At 39.0% G+C, this 23755-nt stretch overlaps 1 protein-coding gene across 2 annotated transcripts in view; it reads left to right on the top strand.

The window, feature by feature from the left end:
- TENM2 (teneurin transmembrane protein 2) overlaps nt 1-22871 on the top strand; it is a 614809-nt gene extending 591938 nt beyond the window's left edge. For both annotated transcript variants that reach the window (XM_042880629.1, XM_042880628.1), the window contains 9 exons: nt 1778-2010; nt 2974-3128; nt 3608-4482; nt 8908-9083; nt 10658-10893; nt 14901-15197; nt 16128-17742; nt 19996-20126; nt 21002-22871. In XM_042880629.1, the coding sequence (XP_042736563.1) occupies nt 1778-2010; nt 2974-3128; nt 3608-4482; nt 8908-9083; nt 10658-10893; nt 14901-15197; nt 16128-17742; nt 19996-20126; nt 21002-21763 (4480 nt within the window). In that variant the 3' untranslated portion in view covers nt 21764-22871. The remainder of the gene's footprint in view (nt 1-1777; nt 2011-2973; nt 3129-3607; nt 4483-8907; nt 9084-10657; nt 10894-14900; nt 15198-16127; nt 17743-19995; nt 20127-21001) is intronic.
- Nucleotides 22872-23755: the final 884 nt, after the last annotated feature.

The raw sequence follows: 23755 nt of genomic DNA, 5'->3' as shown, positions 1-23755 counted from the left end.
TCTTCCTAAGTGCCGAGGAGAAAGTGTGATGAAAGTAGAGCAGAATTTCAAAACAGTGAGTAATATGCAGGTGTTTGCATGGCTCAGATACTTGGGAGTGTGAAGAAGTGGAAGGAAATATTTTGCTATGTGGCAAAGATTAAGCTTTGTTTTGGAGGTATGAGAAGGAATGTGGTAAAAGTGTAGTGAAAAGGTGCAGTCTGCTGCTGAAGATAAGGAGAGGAATTTGGAAAACAAAGAGATTGTGCTCTAATTTCAAGCATGTCACTAGTCTCCCTGTATAACCTTGTCTGCACCACTTAACCTCTCTGTGCCTCAGTTTCCTCCTCTGTAAAATGGGTCTAATACCCATCTTTATAAAGCACTTTGCAATTCGTGCATGAAATAAAACTGCCAAGTATTTTTTGTTTATTGTATTTATTCATCTCTAATTTCTACACTCCTAGACTTCAGCAAATGGCATTTCCTCTGCCTATTTAAGTTTGATCAAACAAATCTCCTTCCTGCTTTCCACGGTTTTAGAACTAATTGCTATTGACCTAAAGTCCTGACATGTCACAGACTGGCATAGAGGAAGATAACTGTAAAAAGTTATATTTTGGGGCCTCCTCATTCCTCCAAATGTGCTCATGACCACAGAAACGCAGTTGTCTTTGTTACTGATAATCATCTGCCAGATGTGCCCTTACTGTACCTTCAGCGAATCTGATCAAGAAATGGCTTATGTCCATCCTAACTTATCACTAAGTATCCTCACTCTTGGAGATGGGCACTTTTGCCACTTGAAACTAGGAGTGTGGATATTTGGAGGCAGATCTCTCTGGTTACTGGTAAGTAACCTTCATTATTTTTCCTCCTGTCTTCATTTGTCTTCTATGTTTTGAAACCACCACTGACCTTATTTATGCTCACCCATAGGCACCAAAGGCTTAGAAATTCAGATCATGCTTAAAATCCAACTAAATTGAGTTAAACTAGCCAGGCAAGATTTTGAAAATATTTCTGCACTGCAGTTCAGTGTGTGCGAATGTATATATATCGCTTGAGATTGACATTTCTCAATTTGCAGATGATTTGCTAAAGTAGTTCCAAAATGTGACAAGCTGTCAAAAAACATATATCTCATATGAGAAGTAGCTTCCCATATGAGCACCTGTTCTAATCTCAAACTGAGGACCAGTTTGTCAGTAACAGAAGGTTTGGAGTTAAAGTCAGACACTCGGGGTCTCTCTGGTTTTAGTTACATAACCAACTTCATCTACCGTAAATGAGATTCTTGATAAGAATGAATGAGAATGAATTTGCTTTAGGAATAAATTTGTTATGCTTCTGCCTTCTATTTATGCAAGACCACACAAATTTTGTGGCACAATATATGTAACTCAAAAGCTGACTTTTTTATCTTACTCCTATTACTTCTCCTTTCAGGAGAAGGGTGGTGTTAGCAGGTAGATATAAGCCAAAGAGAATGGACCTAAAGCACATTTGGAGAGCTAAAAAGATGAAGGAGAAAGTCCACTGTATGGTTCTGGCTTATTGGGCTTTGTTATGCAGTGTTTGGTGTAGCAAAGAGCGTGAGATTTGGAATGACAATCCTGAAACGCTGGTCGGTCCCTAACCAAGTTAAATCTTCAAAAAGAACTTCTTCAGACCCCAACTCTGTATGAAGGTGTCAGACTTTCTTTCCAGATCTCAGTGTGTCTGATGAATATCTACACTCTGCGAAGTTTTTGAGTTGCTCAGCTCTTTTTGTTTTATGCTTCCTTTTTCTCTAAAGCAACAATCCTGCTCACAAATACTATCTGGCCGTGGACCCTGTTTCGGGCTCCCTGTACGTATCAGACACCAACAGCCGACGGATATACAAAGTCAAATCTCTCACTGGCACGAAAGACCTGGCTGGTAATTCTGAAGTGGTGGCGGGGACTGGAGAGCAATGCCTGCCCTTTGACGAAGCCAGATGTGGAGATGGAGGGAAAGCAGTGGACGCAACCCTAATGAGTCCTCGAGGTAACGTAATAAAAAAAAGGCAGAGAAAATGACTATGTGAGGCTACACTGGATGTGGAAATAATTATCTGGCAATTAAATCACTACTTGCTTGGTAATTTTTATTCCGTGCTTTAATTACAGTGGATTGGCAAGTGTTCGTGCTTTGTTTAGTTAAGCAAACTTTATTACCCCAGCACTGAATGCCACTGAATAAGAACAGAACAGAAATTAGCAGGGTACCACTTACTCCATGAAGCAAACATGAAAACTAGAAAGCAAATCACTATTTGAGATACAGTATTTTGGGAAGAAAAACCACCCACTGTGGCATTTTTCTCAGCTTTCATATGTCGCCTTAGATGTTTCTGATTTTTAAAAAACAATTTTAAAAGTGATGTAGAGATTTGGGAGACACATTGCTGTTCAAGTTCTGGATTAATCAGGTTTATTGCCAGGTGTTTCAGACACCTTTGTTTCTTTCTAATGGTTGAAAGTAACTAGATGATAGTAGAAGTGAAGAAAAATGAATAAAAACAAGAGGTCCTGTTCTTTGTTTAGGTAATAGTTTCTGTTTATATGTACAAAGTATGTTAATGGGACAGAACAGCCCTACACAGCGGGTGAGAAGATAAAGCTTCCTCTTCTCCCCCTCGACAGTACAATGAGTACTGCTGCAACCAGTGTAAGGCAGAAAGCTTAGATGAGTATTTCACTTTCAGACCAAGAACTGAGCTAGGCATTGCACCAAATTAAAGCAGGAAAGCCAAGTGAGAGTATGCCTGCCCTCCTTCATGACAAGCAGCAGCGTCATTCTGTGCCTCCAAGAATTCCCTTTTCATTTTTCTGTGCCTTTCCTCTTCAAGGATTTACAACTTGGAAGGCAGGAGAAGTAAACAAACGCCGCCATCTTTAAACTTGTTATCATGATTAATCCTACCTTGAAGCTAGAAGCTTCACTGATGCCTGTTTTTCATACTTGCAGGAATTGCAGTGGATAAGTATGGACTCATGTATTTTGTTGATGCCACTATGATTCGAAAAGTGGATCAGAATGGAATTATATCAACTCTGCTGGGCTCCAATGACCTAACTGCTGTACGACCTCTGAGCTGTGATTCCAGCATGGATGTCAGCCAGGTAAACTCCTACGTTTTTTTACTTCTCAGCCTTAGAAGAGATGGGCAACTGTTTTGGATGACTTCCTGGCCACTTAAGAGATACATTATTTATTGCAAGATGATAGCATGTTTGATTCATTATTGAGATGAATGAACTATCCTTTTACTGTGGTTAATGCAGGTTATTTATGCAACAATAGTGAAATAAGGTTGAGATAATGGAAGTAATTGTCTTAATTGCCTGTTTTTCTGTAATTATTGTAGAGTTTCCACAATGTAGCATTCATTCTTTGCACCGAAACACAATTCGCCAAAGTTACCATTGCACATAGCTTTAATATTTCCAAGAAAGAAAATGATTGTTTGAAATAGTTGCAGTTTCATGATTTGCGCTGATAAACCCCTCACTAATTTGCTGTTGTTACACATGGAATTTTAAACACTAGAAGTGTACTTTTCAGTTATGAGTTTTACAGTAATAATTTGTGCAACTCATAGGTACGGCTGGAGTGGCCTACTGATCTCGCTGTCAATCCCATGGACAACTCACTTTATGTCCTAGAGAACAATGTTATTTTACGGATCACAGAAAACCATCAAGTTAGCATTATTGCTGGACGCCCCATGCACTGCCAGGTTCCTGGTATAGACTACTCTCTTAGCAAACTGGCTATTCATTCTGCACTTGAATCAGCCAGTGCCATTGCCATCTCACACACAGGAGTTCTTTACATCAGTGAGACAGATGAAAAAAAAATTAATCGGCTACGCCAGGTAACTACCAATGGAGAAATATGCCTTCTTGCAGGGGCAGCTTCAGACTGTGATTGCAAAAATGATGTCAACTGTAATTGCTATTCTGGGGATGATGGGTATGCCACTGATGCCATCTTAAATTCACCATCTTCCTTAGCTGTGGCCCCAGATGGTACCATCTACATAGCTGATCTCGGAAATATCCGCATTAGGGCTGTCAGTAAAAACAGGCCCATTCTTAATTCTTTTAACCAATATGAAGCTGCATCTCCAGGAGAACAGGAGCTGTATGTCTTCAATGCTGATGGGATTCACCAGTACACTCTCAGCCTTGTTACCGGGGAGTACTTGTACAATTTCACCTATAGCAGCGATAACGATGTCACGGAGGTGATGGACAGCAATGGCAACTCCTTGAAGGTCCGTCGGGATGCCAGTGGAATGCCCCGCCATTTACTGATGCCTGATAATCAGATTGTCACGCTGGCTGTTGGCACTAATGGTGGACTCAAACTAGTCTCAACGCAGACCCTGGAACTTGGATTAATGACTTATAATGGAAACAGTGGTCTCTTAGCAACGAAGAGTGATGAAACAGGATGGACAACATTTTATGAGTAAGAATGTTTTTGGATATATTAAGCGTACTTTTATTTTTCAAACGGTAGTGATGGGGCCCTGAAGTGATCCCACTGAAATTTGTTGTAGGTTTTTCACTGATACCGAATAAGGCCTTTGCACCTCAATCTATTATGATGCTGGACATAATTAAGTGGCTGCTTGATTTCATCGGTTTTGCCGTGTCCTTTAGGTGGGTACGGAACCACCTAAACTCCTGCCCATAGTTTGAGGCCAGTGAGGAAGTTTACTACCTCCAGCACGAAGGACTGTGTGCGACATTCAGAAACGTGCTTTTGTTTTGCCAGCTTGGGGCCCTGTTCCCAGTCGCCAGCAAGAATGCAGATAATTTGAATCCAAGCCAGCCCCCAGCAATCTGTGGCTCCTACTGAGTTGCCTGTGTCTATAAACCTTAATACCATGGTTTCTTTCTTTTAGAGCTCAAATTATCTTTCTATTCAGGCTCATATATTACTCATGGTTGATAAAATGTTGATTAACTTTACTGATTGTTCATTCTTGAGACAAGTGAGGAAATTACATCCCCAGCTATCTGTCAGACCCCTGTGTAACTCACATAATTTGTTGATAACCCAAGAGCACATTGGTGTTCATGAGCGCATAGATTAAAAAGCCAGAATTTTCTCTTTAAATGGAATTCATCAGATGAGGTTCAAAAGCATATTAAGAATCTAGAAAAAACAGTCATTTTTCTCTTTAATAATTTCCATATTTTTAGTAGTCTTATTGCCATTTATTGACCAAAACCTTTTTAGAATGAAGCTAGATGGAATATTGTAAATGTATGTATGACTTCTGAGTATGGTAAGTCTGATGCCTCTATTTTTTTTTCAGGGAAGTAACTGTTTATTACTAAATGCCATTTCTCAAGTTACCAGCTAGAAAGTATAAACAGGATCTTATGTTTGACTTTAAATTGTAGCTTTATTTTTAAGGTTACAGAATGGTAATAATGCACACCTTTTTTGCTTATTAATGCATTCAGCTTGGCCAACATTTTTTTTATTTTTTAGAGAAAACTAACGCAGGATTATAAGGAATGGTGTTCAGTCTGCTCAAAATACATCGAAATTAGCATTGCTCATCACGGCTTTGCCCACCATGCCTTTTCCTTGCAAAGGAAGGCAGTGCCCTCTCGTGGTCCTCCTCTAACGTGGCCCTGAAAATTGAACAAGCCCTGGTTTTCACAAGGACTCGGTATAGATCCGAAGGTTTTTGCTCCTTAACATTTTAGCAAGGGTATTTCTGTACCAGGCGTTAGTTAGGAAAATAATCCAATTATTTTATTCCTCGTTTGTATAGCTGTGCCCAAACAATTCTCACAGAATTCAGTTTGTTGCACGTATCAATGTGTGCATGTCTATAAGCAAGAACGCACACACACCAACTATTTTAATGTACAGTGAATACAAATATGCAATGAAACTGTGCTCTAACTGGAGTAACAGAAGCTCCGTGACTTCAGTGTATCCAGAATCCACCTCAAGTGAAGACACTCAGATGGCCTTATCAGATCTCATTCATCCAGCCTGATGCTGTGTTGTGCTGTGATGTGTATTAGCTGCATCCAGCAAAGGCACAATAAGTCCCAGAGTGATCAGTATATTTTTATATTGCCAACTTTTTTTTCTAACTTGATGAGAATCAGGTTTGTGTCATGAAGAAGAAAGTTAGATAAGCATTTAATTCCTGCATATCTCTATTCTTATTATTCAGATAGATGCCTGGTTTTTGTAGTCTGCTAAGCACTCGCTCTCAAGAATACATAAATTCAAAAGAAATCTCAATAATATGTCACTTCTAAATTACAGAGTACATAAAAGTTTTCTGGTTTATTTAGCTTGAATTTTTTACCTTTCATGTTTTTTTAATAGGATTTTATTGATGCAGTGCATAAAACAGTAGTGCCTCCTTTCTATACACTGGTATTGCAATCTGTATATATTATTAGGTAGAGGTTCTTTTATGCCTAGCTCGTAAACTAAACAGTCTGCAGATCATAGAGAGTACAATTGTCCTATAAGCCCTTCTTTGTTTTCTTTTTTTTGATCTGCCATTTTTGTTTTCAAACACTGTGACCAGCACTGGGGAAAATGCCCTGGGAGATGGAAGGGGCAAAACAGTGATTTGTAGAAATAGCATTAGAATATTTCCATTTTTCTGTTTCAGTCTCTGTACATCCTCATTCATATTTACTTTTAGGCTGTCCTTGGACTTTAAACAGAGATTTTCAGTGAGTAGCCCACAGCAATCCCTAGGAATTTTTCCTTAGTTAATTAAAAACCCAGCAATGTGAATGAGAAGTTTAAATTAATCTGTCTCATTTGCATTACCTAAAATATATCTGCTGATGGGGAATTTCACCAGCCATTTTTCTGGATATTCACCAAGCTCTACAGCTTTCTCTGAGTCTAAAGCCACTCACAAACTTTTGTAGTTTTGCCCTATGTAATATTGTCCCTTCTGCAGTATTTGGCACCTAAGTATTCTCTTCATACCTTTGCTAATCACTAGGCATGCAGAGTTCTCACATGCAGATCCTTAGGGGGTATCCCACTATTAACCTTTTTGGATTTCCAAAGGTCTATTTTTGGTGCTTCTTGTTTCCCTTGCTAGGTGGATGTTTGGCTGGATCAAGTTCTCTCCTTATCTATGCTTTCTGAGTAATTTCAGTATTTCTTATAAATACTTTTATAAAGACTTAACCAAAACCCTTTTTGTAGGTTAACTAAATGTATTGTGTTTTATCCAGTATATGGTTGACAGAGTAAATGTCTGTCTACCTGTCTGTCTATCTATCTATCTATCTATCTATCTATCTATCTATTTATCTATCTATAGTAATGGGTAGAAACTTGTGGCTTTTATTAAGAAAAATCATGCTGCTTTATCTTTATTTGAACCTGAACTGCTTGAATGAACACACTATATTATTGGTTCCTTCCAGGTCGCATGATGCTTTGTTTTATTGATTTACTTCTTTGCCTAACCCTTCCGTTGGTTCTGGTAAGACTTGTTGCTCCACAGGTGATTTTTTTCCTTCCTCCTCCATATTCAGTTGAATGAGTGCAACCAATTGCAATGGATTGAAAGGCATAATTTATATTTGCGTTAACTGAGGAGCCTATTTTGTATGTTAATCTTGGAGATAGTCTGTACAGTTCAGGTCCACTTTGAGATTTCTTAATGATTTAATTGTAAAAAATCACGTTGAAAGCACCGATTTTTTTTCTTCTTTGCAGCTAAACACTGACCTACAAAGAAATGATCCAGCTTTGTGATACTAAATGTTCTGCTCTTCTCTTCTCCTACTCTCAGGCAGTGCAATGGATTTACCAGTTCTCTTCCAGGCTTCCCACTCCCTGGATTTCTACATCCAAAGGATGACCAGTTGGTTTCAGTCTTTACCTAAACTTTTCCCTTTATCTACACAGGACATTGTTTCTTGTCTTTCTCCTTTGCGCTTTGGTAGCGGCTGGGTGAGAGACTTGCACAAATAGAGAATTGCAGCAACTAGAGGAATGCTGATTTTGTGTTTCAGGTCCCCATTTCTTGCCCTTAAAAGATCCAAGGGATTGCTTCTTTTGCATATGTATGCACAGAAATACAGCATACAAAAGGAAAGGGAGAAACAGAATAATTCAATTTCTGGCAGCATTCCTTCTTTGCCTCCTCCCCAGGCTTTATACCTCTAAATAAACGTAACTGCTTCTGTAAGGTCGATAACCTAATGGAGAGCCCTTTTACCTTTGTTTTTTATTTTTGTGCCTCGGGAGCACTTAATCCATCTTCTAAGGTGTATTCTGAGTGCTGACTGCTGCCCTCTGTGCAACTCCAACCTATCCCGTGCCTTAACTTCTTACCATTTATCTATATGGGCAAAAGACTCACCCCAAAAGGCAATGCAGTACCACAGATAAAACCTAAATGAAATTATTATGTTCTCAAGTTGATGTCTTTTTTGATCTCTTATGGCAAATTTACTCCTTCATATGTCATTTAAAGTCATACTTAGTAATTTCCACTAAATATTCAATTGCAAATGTGGAACGTAGTATCATAATGGTGCCACATCCTTAGAGTTAAATGCAGCAATCAAAATACAGATGAATTTACTAATTATAATGGATCCACATATCACTCTGTATAACCGTAAGAATTTAATTGATTTTAAAAGAGACTAGTCTGGATTTACATTGATGGAGTTGAGATCAGTATCTCTAAAATTAATATTTCATCATGATAGACCCTTTCAACAACAGAGAAATAGATATAGCCAGGATGTTCTTGAAAATCTGTTTCATTCTGTATTTTTGCAAAAATTTGGTGCATTATTAATACATTGGGTATTGAAATGAACATATATCCTCATGCTTTTTTGCTCTTACTAACTTTTCTATTAGCTATGATCATGAAGGGCGCCTGACCAATGTAACACGTCCCACTGGAGTGGTAACTAGCCTTCATCGAGAAATGGAAAAGTCTATTACCATCGACATTGAGAATTCTAATCGGGATGATGATGTCACGGTCATCACAAATCTCTCCTCTGTGGAGGCTTCCTATACAGTTGTTCAAGGTACCAAAGTGCACTTCTCAGCACATCTCCTAACCACACACACAATTTGAGAAAGCAGTTCTCAAAATATTTGTGTCATAAGTACAGTCATGAGCAGGGGAAAAATGATAAGGTTTGCAAGACAAAATCCCATAGAGCTCATTCCTAAAATGACAGGTCTTCAGGACAGGTAAGAGACATTTCACAATCATACTTTGTGTCAAATACGTGTGGTCGTTTTCTGCTGATGAAAGTTAGTCCTGCTGTTACCTCTTGTGTCAGGTTCTCTTTACTCACTAATACTGCTCTCTGTACTTCACTGCAAAATCTGACTTTGCTGCCACAAAATGTAGCCTGGCTGATGAATGTTGACTGTCTATGTAAAAATCCTTGTGGAGAAAGAGGCTCAGGTACCTTTTGTGATTAGACATGAATCTTTCAAATGTATACACTACCATTAAATAAAATGTGAAACAGCACCAGTGGATGGTCTTGTGCCGCAGTTAATGCATGAGAAAATGGTGTAACGCCCCAAGTATGTCCAAAAAGGTTAGCAACAAAATGGTTAAATGTTTGTGTAGATCTTCCCAGCACCACCCAAGCATTATATCTGACAAACTGAAAGCAGTCACAGTTATCAAAGACACGCTGAAAGGAATTTGATGAATGATGAGGGCTTTTAAATTAAGATAGAATGTCACTGCCATAAGAATATCGTCACTGAAAAATAGCCTCCTCCTGACATAAACGTCAACATTTACAGACTGTTATACTGCGACATGTCTGGTTCCAAAGTCTTTCTTTCTCTTCTACCGGATGATTAATTATGTAGATGCTGTCCTTTTGTCAGACAAATATTGATGCTTTGGTGACAGTTGCCCCCTGTAGCCCTCTCTCCTCATTGTCTTAGAACAGAGCTCACTGTGTCAAAGCTGGGAGAATAGCACTGCCGTCAAAGTACTGGATTATTTTTATAACTTTCCTCAGCAAGCAGAAAGGCCGGGGTGTGATTGGCTAGTGCAGTTCTTGTGTGGCACAATGAAGAATGACAAATAAAGGACTGTGGCTGCCAGCTTGTATTGTTGGAGCCTCGTACCTTGAGGATTTAAAGCTAAACTAATTCTGTTCAAAGCGCCTGCTTGGAGACAGTTTCTAAACAGACAGGAAAAGAAGAGGAGCTTACTTGGTCACACACAGAAAGAGTCTAACAGTTGTGTGGGTTTTTTTTTCTTTTTATCCTAGAGCTTAATGTTTTATTGTTTATCCAGCAGTTCAGTTTTCAGGACTTTTTGCTCATATTAGAAATAAATTACGTGGTTGCAGTATATCACTGTGCATTTTGATTCATAATTAAGACTAAAGGGAAAATGTAATGAAATAAACATAGTATCTCTCTGCAGGCTCACTGTTACACTACTGTTCTTTACATGAATCAGTAACATCTGTAATTTCCACCATAGTACCACGTAAGTGGTAATTGCAGGCTGACTTCATTTAACATCAACAGGAGTGCAATAAAAAAGCAATCAAATTAAGCTATATGTTTTCTTTATGACTGGAGTAGCTAAATTATTTTCTTTTCGTTATTGCTGTAGATCAAGTGAGGAACAGCTACCAGCTCTGTAATAATGGTACTTTGAGAGTGATGTATGCCAATGGCATGAGTATTAGCTTTCACAGCGAACCTCATGTCCTGGCTGGGACAGTAACTCCCACCATAGGACGATGTAATATTTCTCTACCAATGGAGAATGGTTTGAACTCAATTGAATGGCGTCTGAGGAAAGAACAGATTAAAGGCAAAGTGACTGTGTTTGGAAGAAAGCTCAGGGTAAGTAGAATTACTGTAGTGGCAGCATTACAATAATGATCTTTTCTTCTGTGGGCTGACAGCTTTCCATTTGAAGAACACATCTTTTCTATTTTCACTTCTTTAAAATGTGTGACTCTAGGATTGTCTTTGGTGTGAGAATCTCTATTTGAGAGGCCAGTTAAGTACGTGGAATCATCTGTAATAAGCTACAGAAATTTCATCCACAAGAGGTTGGTAAAAATATCCAGAATATTGCTGCAAGTGAGAAAAAAAAAAGAAGCTGACCACTTGTAAAAATCCCATGTCACTCTTAACCACAGTCAGTCCTCTGAAGCACACACAGAGTTTGAGCAGTTACATTCTGCTTACCTAAAATCCCCCTACAGTTTCATCCAGTCTGGCAGACTGTGTCGATTCCCTTTCCTAAATGGCATGGTTGGAAAATAATTGCCATAATTACAAAGTCATAAGCATAGGAAATGAAAGACACTCCCATCATGTAAGCCATTCCCTACAAATTTAAAGATCTGCTATATCCAGATTGATCCCATTCTTTTCTCACCTACGCTCTTTTTCACCTGTTAAATATCCCAACGCTCTCTTGTTTCCTCAGTATATGCAGTTTTGAGAGGATTTTCAGATACCAGGCAAGAAAAAATGTAGCGCTGATCCAGGTCTTGTTTATGTTAATAATTCTTTCGATATCAATGGTCATGAGATGCAATACTGTGTGTTCAAGATGACCATAATAAATGCAGATGGATACTGGGATATATACTGGGATGTTAAATTTTGGTATTTTCCTCTTGCTTAGCATCTAATTCACATTCTTCCCTTATTTTCACAAATCCTCAGAATATGCACATATTCGTGTGAGAGGGAAGATTAGACAAAAAATTGAATGAGATTAGCAGGTAATCCTTAATGACTAAATTTCATGGCTGCGTAATTGATTTTTGATGTGTTGACCTGCACAAATTGACTGTAAGTAGAAAATAGATCAGCTCTGCATTTTGACTAGGTGTTCAAAATAAAAATAAATAGGACTTTAAAATGAAAACTGCTGTAATCCTAACTCTCGATACTAAAAATTTAATAGAGGTACTTGTGGTAATTAAATGGAATTAAACACATCTTCGAGCTGAAACCTTGCCTGAGATGGATTCTCTTGCATCATGTTTATGCAAATGAAAACACTGCTTTATCTAGCAACACCTCAACATTTAATTGTCTGGTGTTAGTTCCTGTAACAATAATCACATATCCATTTAGCTCTTTTAAATGAAAATCACTGTGTGATTATAACAGGTTGAGTGGACTGAAAATGAAATCTGAAAACAAGAGAGAAAGCATAGAATTTATTTGCATCTCATTTATCCGAATTCATCTTTATAAATTGTTTAGTGAATGAAATATAGCAACTGTGTTGGGAAGTGGGTGTGGAGCAGTGCTGGGCAGGGCAGCTGTGGCAGCTGTGCCAGATGCAGTGCCCAGCAGCACCAGCCAGGCCACAGGGCCGCCCAGGGGAACACTTAGCAGCAAGTGTTCTTCTATGGACCTTGTTCTTATGAGAACCTACTGTTAATCTCCAGTCCTGCAGTCGCTCATTAAGTGTTAGCAGGGCTGAATGTGAATGCAAGTACAGCCCCTTTGTACTGGGGACAGTACAAAGCTGGGGACAACAGAGCAGTCATTCCTTCATTGGGTCTTATTGCTTCTCATGAGCGGTACCAGACACACAAACAGAAGTGAGAAGTGGGAACCTCCTCCCCCTTAACCACCCACCACCAGTTCTCGTGCCACACGTCCAACATCTCGCTAGTATTTTCAGACAAGGCCTGGATCAGATTTTGTTCAGAAGAGTTTCTGATACACTGCAATTAAGTGATTTATTTAGGGAGACCTTTTACCAGCACACAGAAGGGATGTTGCCCTATTGCCTCTTGTTCAGCAGCAGCGAGAGGAAGAGATGTGCACAGAAGTAGCAGAACAAAAGAGAAATGGCTTTTGAGATGATCCTCAGCCACGATATTTACAGCAGTGTTATTAGTGTTCCCAAGAAGAGTGGGAGTTAGTCATTCTGCTTGGGTTTCTATATAATTAATATGACACCACAATTAGACTCCGTAGCTTTACTTGTTTTACAAACAAAAATGAAGTTACTGAGTTATCCAAACAGAGGCTTCTTTATTCCCCGAGTGCTGTTTATGTGGTGTAATCATTCCAAAAAACTAATATTTGGGTTATCTTTGGGGGAAAATGAAATCTAATTCCCTTTATAGTGTCTTTGGGAAAAGGGAAGATCTTTCTGAAATACTTGTTAAAAAAACTCTGCCTATCATTTAAAAAACCAAGTTCTTTCTGTCATATCCTACTCTTTTATTTTAATGTTACAGCTACATACTTCTGAGAAGTGAAAGCTCTGTCCTGCTTCACCAAAACCTTTGTGCAGCAAAGGGCTTTGACATGTCTCCATCATGAGAACTGACCTCACGTTTACAAAAGCAGAGTAACTGGCTGAGAAAGGGCTGGTGCCAACTTTGCCTCCCAGAGCCCTGTTTCCATTAACTTGGGACAGCAGAGCACGATCCATTTTGCCAAGATGTTTTTAAAACCACGCCGTGCCTTTGCTTTGACTCACAGGAGAAGTTGTTGCTGGAAAAGCATTTGGGAAAACCTACAGAAAAGCTTTTCCTAATGATTGCCACTGAGGAAATGCAGACTGTTAAAGAGCTAAATTTTATTAATGGAAAAAATGAGGATAATGAGCGATAATTTGAAATAATTACTTCTTTACAAACACAAAATTGTATTAATTTTAAATTTGCTGTCAGTGCAACTGAATTCCTTCAGAGTCGGTTGTGATGGGAATTGGGTTTACCCCTGCCAGTGAAAAGATCTCTGAATAACTTTCATGTCTGCAAGAAAGGCTCAGGGTTAATTTACATATTGTTTGATGTGTGGTTTAATTTTGGATAACAGAAAACGTTGCTTAATCAAAGCTACTGAAAAATATAAGCTGGAGAACAAATTCCCAGAAACCAATGAATACTTTCTAAGCAGTCACTGCTGTCAAATGATATCTAATTTAAAGACTTGTACTTTATTAATGACGCATCTACAATTAAATTACTTAAGAAGCTTTATCAGATTATAGCATCAGCCTGAATTCTGTGGCTTAGCCTCCAGTGATTATTTTGATGTATCTCTCATTATAGTGCTTTCACTAGAAACCTCACCATTTTGCATTCTTATGCTCTTTTGTTTTGGCTTTGCTTTTGGTTGTGGTTTGTTTGTTTGTGGTTTTCTTGTTTGTTTGTTTTTGGGTTTTTTTGTTTTTTTGTTTTTTTTGCTTTTTGCTTTTTTTTTTTAATTCAAAAAAGAAGTAAAAAATCTTGGACTGAAATATTTCATGCTGTGCCTTTATTTGAAAACTAACTAAAAACTAGATGAGAAGAAAAATATTTAACCTAACTGCTTAGAACATTTGTTTTGCACAACTAGAAGTCCATCCCAGCCTGCTCGACTGGGACTTTTGATCAGAAGAAATGAAATACGTTGCAAGTAATTGAGCTGCTTGAGGAATCTGTTGAACATTTGGAAAGTAAATGAAGAAATCATTAATGACATGAAGGAATAAGTGGGTGTTCCAATTAAGGTGCCTAAGTAGTTAAACCACCAAGAAGATGTAACATTATATTTTTTTCTGTTGTCCATGAAGTCACTGTAGGGAAAAATGCTAAGTTAGAACTACTGGTGACAGATGTGAAACAGTTATTTCCATGCAAAATCACTCGTTTTGCTGCTAATTGTTAACAGTCTGCAATTCAGGAGCCAGGTATGCAGTATGTCTGTCCTTTGACAGGGGAATCCTTTGTACGATTACAGCTCTGGGCGACAGCCCAGTCAGACACATAAAGCATATCCTAAATTACTTAGAATGAAATATGAAAGCCTATCAGTCTGAATCCTACACTTTCAACAATTCAGTGGTCACTGAATACAGCCTTCGTTCATTTCGACAGGTTCATGGAAGGAATTTACTGTCCATTGATTACGACCGGAATATACGCACTGAAAAAATCTACGATGATCACCGCAAGTTTACCCTGAGGATAATTTACGATCAGCTGGGACGGCCCTTCCTCTGGCTGCCCAGCAGCGGCCTGGCTGCTGTCAACGTGTCCTATTTCTTCAACGGGCGCCTGGCGGGGCTTCAGCGCGGAGCCATGAGTGAAAGGACAGACATCGACAAGCAAGGCAGGATCATATCGCGCATGTTTGCAGATGGGAAGGTTTGGAGTTACACCTACCTAGAAAAAGTAGGTGCTGTCCTTTTACATTCTGACATTCGTTACAAAGAGACCGGACTACTTTACTTTGTTGCTTCATTTTAAGCTCCATCTATAATAAATTCACACTGAAGTTACCCAAAAATATAATATATGCAGTTACATATTACAAAAGCTGCTAATAATCCCACTGTGCTTGATCTCAAATATTATTATTTTTCAATTAGTAACTGAATTTGACTTATTTTTTAATAGGAGATCCTTTTTTCATGGTTTGTATCTTTTGATATTTTCCTGAAAGCGAATAGACCACCCACTGCATTGTGGCATAAACTAACGCAATGAGTTGTGCTTAATTAAGAACAAAAATGCAGGACTAAATCTGACCAAAGGTTCAGGTAGAACAGGTAATTCATTTCTACTCATTATGAATTAAAAGAAAATACTTTAGTGCATTTTTATTTATCCTAATTAAGACTCTTTAATAGTGAAAGAAGCTTAAATACCTGAAAATTGCAAATTATCTTCCCCTTCTCTTCTTTGAATCTGTTTTAACCCATTCTCTGCTTAGTTTGTCACATGCTTCAAAGCAATAGCTGTGAATTACAATTGCTAGCAGAAAGATCAATCAATTCATTTACCAAATTCCATTTCATCCTAAAAAAAAGAAAGAAAGAAATAAAAATCGTACTGAAGAGAGGGTAGCTAATAGGTTTCTAACCTACACTTTCTCTGGAGTGTCAGCATATTGATTTCCAAGTAGCAGATCCTTTCATCTGGCAATCTGACAATACTTCAGAGCAGCTTTGTGTCCCTAACTAACGCATAGATGTCTCTTTTTATTAATTTAACATTATTGCCTCTTTAGAAAACTTCTGTTTTTTTTAAATGCCCTCTCAGAGGTCACAAGCTAAAAAACGGTAACTGTGTATGTATTGTTGTGTTGTATTTTTTCCATAGTCAATGGTACTACTGCTCCAGAGCCAGCGGCAGTACATCTTTGAGTATGATTCTTCAGACCGGCTCCATGCTGTTACTATGCCTAGTGTTGCTCGGCATAGCATGTCAACTCACACGTCTGTTGGCTACATTAGGAATATTTATAATCCTCCTGAAAGCAACGCATCAGTGATTTTTGATTACAGTGATGATGGGAGGATTTTGAAAACATCATTTTTAGGTACTGGTCGACAAGTCTTTTACAAGTATGGAAAGCTATCCAAATTATCAGAAATTGTTTATGACAGTACTGCGGTTACTTTTGGATACGATGAAACTACAGGCGTCCTAAAAATGGTGAATTTGCAAAGTGGAGGATTTTCTTGTACAATCCGCTATCGTAAAATTGGCCCTCTTGTGGACAAACAAATCTACAGATTCTCCGAAGAAGGTATGGTCAATGCAAGGTTTGATTACACATATCATGACAATAGTTTTCGAATTGCAAGCATCAAACCCATCATAAGTGAGACACCTCTTCCAGTTGATCTTTACCGTTATGATGAGATTTCTGGCAAAGTTGAGCATTTTGGCAAATTTGGAGTTATTTATTATGATATAAATCAAATTATTACTACAGCAGTTATGACACTGAGTAAGCACTTTGATACCCACGGACGCATTAAAGAAGTGCAATATGAAATGTTCCGATCCCTGATGTACTGGATGACTGTGCAATATGACAGCATGGGAAGAGTAACTAAAAGAGAACTGAAACTTGGGCCGTACGCTAACACAACCAAGTATACCTATGATTATGATGGAGATGGGCAATTACAAAGCGTAGCAGTAAATGATAGGCCTACCTGGCGCTACAGTTATGACCTAAATGGAAATCTTCACCTCCTGAATCCTGGAAACAGTGTTCGATTGATGCCCCTGCGCTACGACCTAAGAGACAGGATTACACGCTTAGGTGACATACCATACAAAATAGATGATGATGGATTCTTGTGTCAACGAGGCTCGGATGTATTTGAGTACAATTCCAAAGGACTTTTAACAAGAGCTTACAACAAAGCAAATGGGTGGAACGTTCAGTACCGTTATGATGGACTTGGCCGAAGGGCTTCCTGTAAGACTAACCTAGGGCACCATCTGCAATACTTTTACGCTGATCTTCACAATCCAACAAGAGTAACACATGTCTACAATCATTCCAATTCAGAAATTACCTCTTTGTATTATGATCTGCAAGGCCACCTCTTTGCAATGGAGAGCAGCAGTGGGGAAGAATATTACGTCGCCTCCGATAACACAGGCACTCCATTAGCTGTATTCAGCATCAATGGCCTCATGATCAAACAGCTTCAGTACACTGCATATGGGGAGATTTATTATGACTCAAACCCTGATTTCCAGCTGGTTATTGGGTTCCATGGAGGGCTGTATGATCCTTTAACCAAACTCGTTCATTTTACCCAAAGGGACTACGATGTCCTTGCTGGACGCTGGACATCTCCTGATTACACAATGTGGAAAAACATTGGTAGAGAACCTGCTCCTTTCAATTTGTACATGTTCAAGAGTAACAACCCTCTTAGCAATGAACTGGATCTAAAGAATTATGTAACAGGTGAGACTTCGTTGCATTTTTGTATAAATAACACTGTTGTTTTGAAGTTCATTTGGGAAAGGACTCAGAATTCACCTTACTAGCCATATACTGGTATCAGAGCATCAAGATTGGGCTATTTTCTTTTCTATGCTGTGAAAAGGGCTGGCTACTCTTGATTCTTTGATAGTGCTCCTCCCTGAAGAAGGGCAAGAAATGAGAAACCACGGAGAAAAACGTGAAGGAGGAAAAGTAAATTTGGGCTAAATACTCAATTTCAGCTCAACTTAGGGCTCTTCCTTTTGAACTCAGTGCTGTATGGAGATGTGTTTGTAAAAGATGTAAAGCAAAGTGAAGTTACCAGTAAGCAGGTTAGTAAGCAGAATCAAGAACCAGAACATCTTGGAATCTCTTCCCTTCAGGGCTACTTTCAAAATTAACTTCTGACTGAGCCCAGAGACACATTACATATTAGCACCAAGAATGGATTTAATTAAACCTCTTTTTCCCATTTATCTTTTAATATGCAAACAGTTTTTAGTCTCTACAACAAAAATTCTGTTTTTTTATTTTTTAACTATTATTTTCTCCTGGAAAACTTAATAAATTTTATGGCACATGTTCAGAGAGAAACAATAAAGTAGTTTTGATTGTGCATGCTAGAACTGGGTAAAACTTGTAACCTTTTCTTAATTAGTAATAATTTTTCACTTAGTAAGATCACACAGTACTTGAACTGGCTGCTGGCAATTTCTAAAAAGAAAGTTAATTAACATGTATTTAAGAAAAGCTTTTTTCTAAGTTGAATCTGTAGTGTACAGTAATTAGAGCAGTGATACTTTAAAAAAGGATCTAAATTTTAGCAGTACTTTGAAATTCAAGAGAAGTGTGCATTTCCTTCAAAGAAAATTGCAGCAGGTTTCCTTCGTTCTCTGGGACCCAGTCACACGTGTGACATCCTGTCACCTCAACTATAGCTTCTTTGCAATATGAAGACAGTGCAATTCTTAGTGTGAGAAATATTGACTAAAATTACTTTGGGATCAAACTTCATTGTCTTAACTGCAACAAAATTCCGTTTTCATTTATCAGTGCTTGATTTAGACCTTCAATGCCATCTTCTGATATTTTGCTATATTCAGAATTAGCATTTATTTTATTTATCCATCTACTGGATTAAGTCCCAGAAAATGCATTGCTTTTGGTATAGCACATATCTTCTCTGCAAAAATAATTCATTGGCGGTTAAAACGTTTGTTGCTATACAGACTAAGCAAATCGTATTGCACAGGAAGTGATTATGCTGGCACCTCAGATTTGATGGTGAAAAAAAAAAAAAACCTTCTCCCTCATGTAATTGGAAATATGTATAAATATCTTTATACAAACAGAATATTTTAGTACTTATTTTACTGTCAGAACAGTTGAGAAAAGGAGACATTTGCTGTCACAACCAATAAGTATTACACTTTACAATCAGTACTACACATTAGGATGTCCACGACCATCAGGTATTACAATTTTTATGAGGCAGCCGCTGAATCTTTAGGGAAAAGAGGTTTGTGGCAGCAGACAGGTGCTGGCTCATGGCCATGCATGCCCTAGGGGCTGGCAGTGCACAGTGCTTAGTCCCCAGGGCTCCGCAGCAGCGAGCAGGGCATGGTGGGCACTTTCAACTAGAAAAGAAGACAGGGCTTGTCATGTTGAGCTGAGAGCTGGAGCTCCCCACAGCAATCCCTGGGCTGAGGTGAGACCCTGCCCTGCAGCACCCTCCCTTTTCTCCTGCACTCACAGTGGACCTGCCTGAGCGGGCACAGCTGTGCTGTGGAAGGCAGACATCTGAAGCTTTTGACTGCAGTTAATGGGTACTCCAGGGAGCTCGGGACAGCTAGGAGAAGCAGATAAGAAGAGAAAGCGGTGCGTTTTGCGAGAACAGCTTTGTAGCTGTTCTTAGGAGTACAAACCTAATACAGCATAATTTTACAATATCACTTATGGATTTCATTAACCTCATCAGAAGGTGACAGAGAGGGGACAAATATTACATAAAGTGTTCCATGTGCAGTTGTGGAAAAAGACTGAATGAAAGAGGTTGTGTATCACTGATGAACTATTTAGGATGTATTTGAGGTGATATTCCATGTTTGTTCACTGTGGAATACCACAATTCTGAAAACCGCTACTTGAAACAAATGAGGTCAAAGGTGGATTTCCTTAATCTGTGGATTTCTTGCACATTTATTTCTTATTTGCCTCCTTACTTTTGATTTTTAGATGTCAAAAGCTGGTTGGTGATGTTCGGATTTCAGCTTAGCAACATTATTCCTGGTTTCCCTAGAGCAAAAATGTACTTTGTGTCACCGCCGTATGAGTTGACGGAGAGTCAAGCGTGTGAAAACGGACAGGTAGGCAGAAACATGAAGTCCTTTTTCCTGATAAATTTGCCTCTCTGTGAATAGAACCGCTGTCTCTTCAGTAGTTACAGTAGTTACAGTGGAAGGCCAAGGGATTTATTTCAATGTAAAACAAAAGTGAATATAGCTAGATTTTATATTAATGAACATATGTCTTTCTTGCCAGCCCTCGTTACCATAATTACAGTGTCATTAGTTTGTCTTTTATTGACTTCTTCCTTGATTAACAACTTGTAACTTGATTAACTTGATTAACAATGACAAAAGGAAACTTTGCAAGGTAATTTATCATCTGTTGTACCATTGGTAAAATTAAGCTAATAATGTGGGTGTCACAGTGAACTTAGGTTGGGACTCATTGTACTGCTAAGAAATGATTTTGCTCCCCACCCCATACAAGCTTTTTCATTGCTTTTTTTCTTGAACATTTTCATAGGAAGAGGCTATGGTTTCCTACTTCTGTAACTACAGCTAGTGTCAGTTATGGCCTTCATGTGCACTTGTGGGGTTAAGGCTGGGATATGATATATGCTTTCTGCCTTCATCATAAATTCCAACCAGTTTAATATATTTAAAAGAAGTACTAGGCCATTTTCAAACAGTCTGTGCTAAACTTGCACAACTGACATGACCATGTAAACCAGCACATGTGACCATAATCCTTTACTTGACATTACTGATTACAAAATTATTTGCCAGATGTATTTTTATACCAATTCTGGATGTATTTATATGGGAAGGGAGTGGTCTTTCCACAGAATTTTTCGTTGTGCAACTCGCCTTTATAAAAAGAAAGCAAAGATTAGCACTGTTCTCTGAAAACAGTATTTTCAGGTCTCTATCTTCTTCATTTTGTTTTTTTCCAGCTAATTACAGGAGTCCAGCAGACAACAGAAAGACACAATCAAGCTTTCATGGCTCTTGAGGGACAGGTCATATCTAAAAAATTACATGCCAGTATTAGAGAAAAAGCAGGCCACTGGTTTGCAACAAGCACTCCTATTATTGGGAAAGGAATCATGTTTGCTGTGAAGGAAGGCCGTGTAACCACTGGCATTTCCAGCATAGCCACAGACGATAGCAGAAAAATTGCCTCTGTCCTTAACAGTGCTCACTACCTGGAAAAAATGCACTACAGCATCGAGGGGAAGGATACTCACTACTTTGTCAAGATAGGCTCAGCCGATAGCGACCTCGTCACCCTCGCGATGACCAGCGGGAGGAAGGTCCTGGACAGCGGCGTAAACGTGACCGTCTCCCAGCCAACCCTCCTTATCAATGGAAGGACTCGACGGTTCACAAACATCGAGTTCCAGCATTCCACCCTGCTGATCAACATCCGCTACGGGCTCACCGCCGACACACTGGATGAGGAAAAGGCACGAGTGCTAGACCAGGCTCGGCAGCGAGCCCTGGGGTCGGCCTGGGCCAAAGAGCAGCAGAAGGCACGGGACGGCCGCGAGGGCAGCCGCGTATGGACAGACGGAGAGAAGCAACAGCTTCTGAACACGGGAAGGGTTCAAGGTTACGAGGGATATTATGTCCTGCCTGTGGAGCAGTACCCAGAGCTAGCAGACAGTAGCAGCAACATCCAGTTTTTAAGACAGAATGAAATGGGAAAGAGGTAACAAATTAAACTGCTGTCATCCTCTGATGGATGAATCAGTAGTCATAACTGTTATCTCCTCTCCTAAGGAGATGAAGACCTACATGGGGGCACTAGGCTGAGCTACTTTGGGATAGCAAGTGGCAGAAAAGCTCATATTTTTTGAGTTAAATGCTACTGTTCAAGTGATTAAAAACCACATCCTGAAGTGGACTAAAGCCTGACTGAAAACTCTAACCATACAAATTTAAAAGTACCCCTGAAATATTACCCACTTGTTCTGGGTCTAAAGAAAAATAAAAAGAAGGCCTCGTATTGTATTACCTCACTCCATTCACACGTGAGCAAACTAAGAAATCCAAGTGGGCCACTTTCACTAACCAGCTGATGAAACACAAACAATTCAGACTGCTTGTTTGATAAATATCCAAGAGGTTTTCATTTAAAGCAAAATACAGGTGCATTTAAAACATGACTTTGGGGTGATTTGTGTGTAGCAATTGGAGGAAAAGGAGAACGCAAGTGAGAGCACACTGGAAATAGTAAAGGAAACTATATTTAAAATAACAAAACCGCACTTGCACTCTGACCCTCCATTTGTCTGGCCTGAAGCTTAACTTATTCAAAGAGGGCAGAGTGTAAAGTTACATACAAAATGGTGGCTATAAATCACTACAAATAAATTTCATACTCTGTTTGTCTTTGAAGATTTCCATTGTGGACAGTATAACACAGTTACAGGGTGTAGTCTGTTTAGATTCAGTAGTTTGTTGGTATCAGTTCCAGTAGAGCTGTGGGCATTGTGTTACACTATTGCAAATGGGCACCACGTCAGATCACCCTGTACATACATCAGCCAGAAGGCACAGTCACTGTTTCAGATTTAAAAATTATTAGTGTGTTTGTTTGGTCGAGAAACTGAGACAATCACATTACAGTCACCGCAAAAGAAAAAAAAAAAAAGTCTAACAAGAACTTTGGTACAAGAACTTTTTTGTAATATACATGTATGAATTGTTCATTGAGTTTTTATATTAATTTTAATTTGCTGCTAAGCAAAGACTAGAGACAGGCAAAGATAATTTATGGCAAAGTGTTTAAATTGTTTATACATAAATAAAGTCTCTAAAACTCCTGTGAATTATTGGTCTTCTATTGTGAAATCTCTGAAAATGAGAAAAATCTTAGTGTGCCACTGTCATCTCGTGTACAGCATCCAATATGTAGAAATGGTCACTGTACCATGGATTCTGCAGAGGGGTGTTCCTTTGATCTCTGGGTAAGCAAAGTCTTACATAAGCATCACCTGTTTATGACAACAAAATAATTTGTAAATGCTCCTTTCAACTCTCTCTGCATCTCATGACTTAGTGACCCTCAGATCGCTACCTTACAATCCTGAAATTAGTTTAATTGCACCAAAGAAACTTCCAGACTGTTTGAAAATGCAGTAACATGGTATTAAATGGAAGACGGAAGGACTTGCTGTGAGCCCCGGAGCCCCCGTGCAATCTGTCTTCTTTGTGAGATTGCTTATTTCTACCGCATTTACAAATGGGAGGTAAGATCAAAGACCCTCTCCTGAGCTAACAGTCGCTCTTGATGATGTTAAAAGGGAGCCATGCATCAGCGAGAGCCCTGCTGCTTTTATCTCGTTTAAGTATGTAGTCAGAAAGCTCCACTTAATTTTGAGAGCAGTCTTGCTTTTGGGGTTGCAGATGAGGTTTTTAATGATTCATGGTATCAGCAGAGATGTTTGAATTGATTACAGGCGTTAATTCACTCCAGGGCTCGTTTAAAGCAGAACAGCTTGGTGGCAGTTCTGTGCAGCACATATCGCACTCAGAGCCCATCTGAGTTTTGCTGAGCAAACAGAACACATCCTGTTCTGATTGCAGTGTTGCACCTGTGTGCTCCCACTGTGCACTGCATGTGCCAGAACTCCAGGCCCTGTTCTCTCAGAAGGATGAATCCGGGTACATTTCCAGAGAAAGTCCTATACGTCCCTCACTGC

This window comes from Lagopus leucura, unplaced genomic scaffold (assembly GCF_019238085.1).
Source record: "Lagopus leucura isolate 7727_CA_CO unplaced genomic scaffold, USGS_WTPT01 Super-Scaffold_100027, whole genome shotgun sequence".
In the NCBI taxonomy this organism is placed as follows: Eukaryota; Metazoa; Chordata; class Aves; order Galliformes; family Phasianidae; genus Lagopus; species Lagopus leucura.
This window is presented reverse-complemented; position numbering and strand designations above follow the sequence as displayed.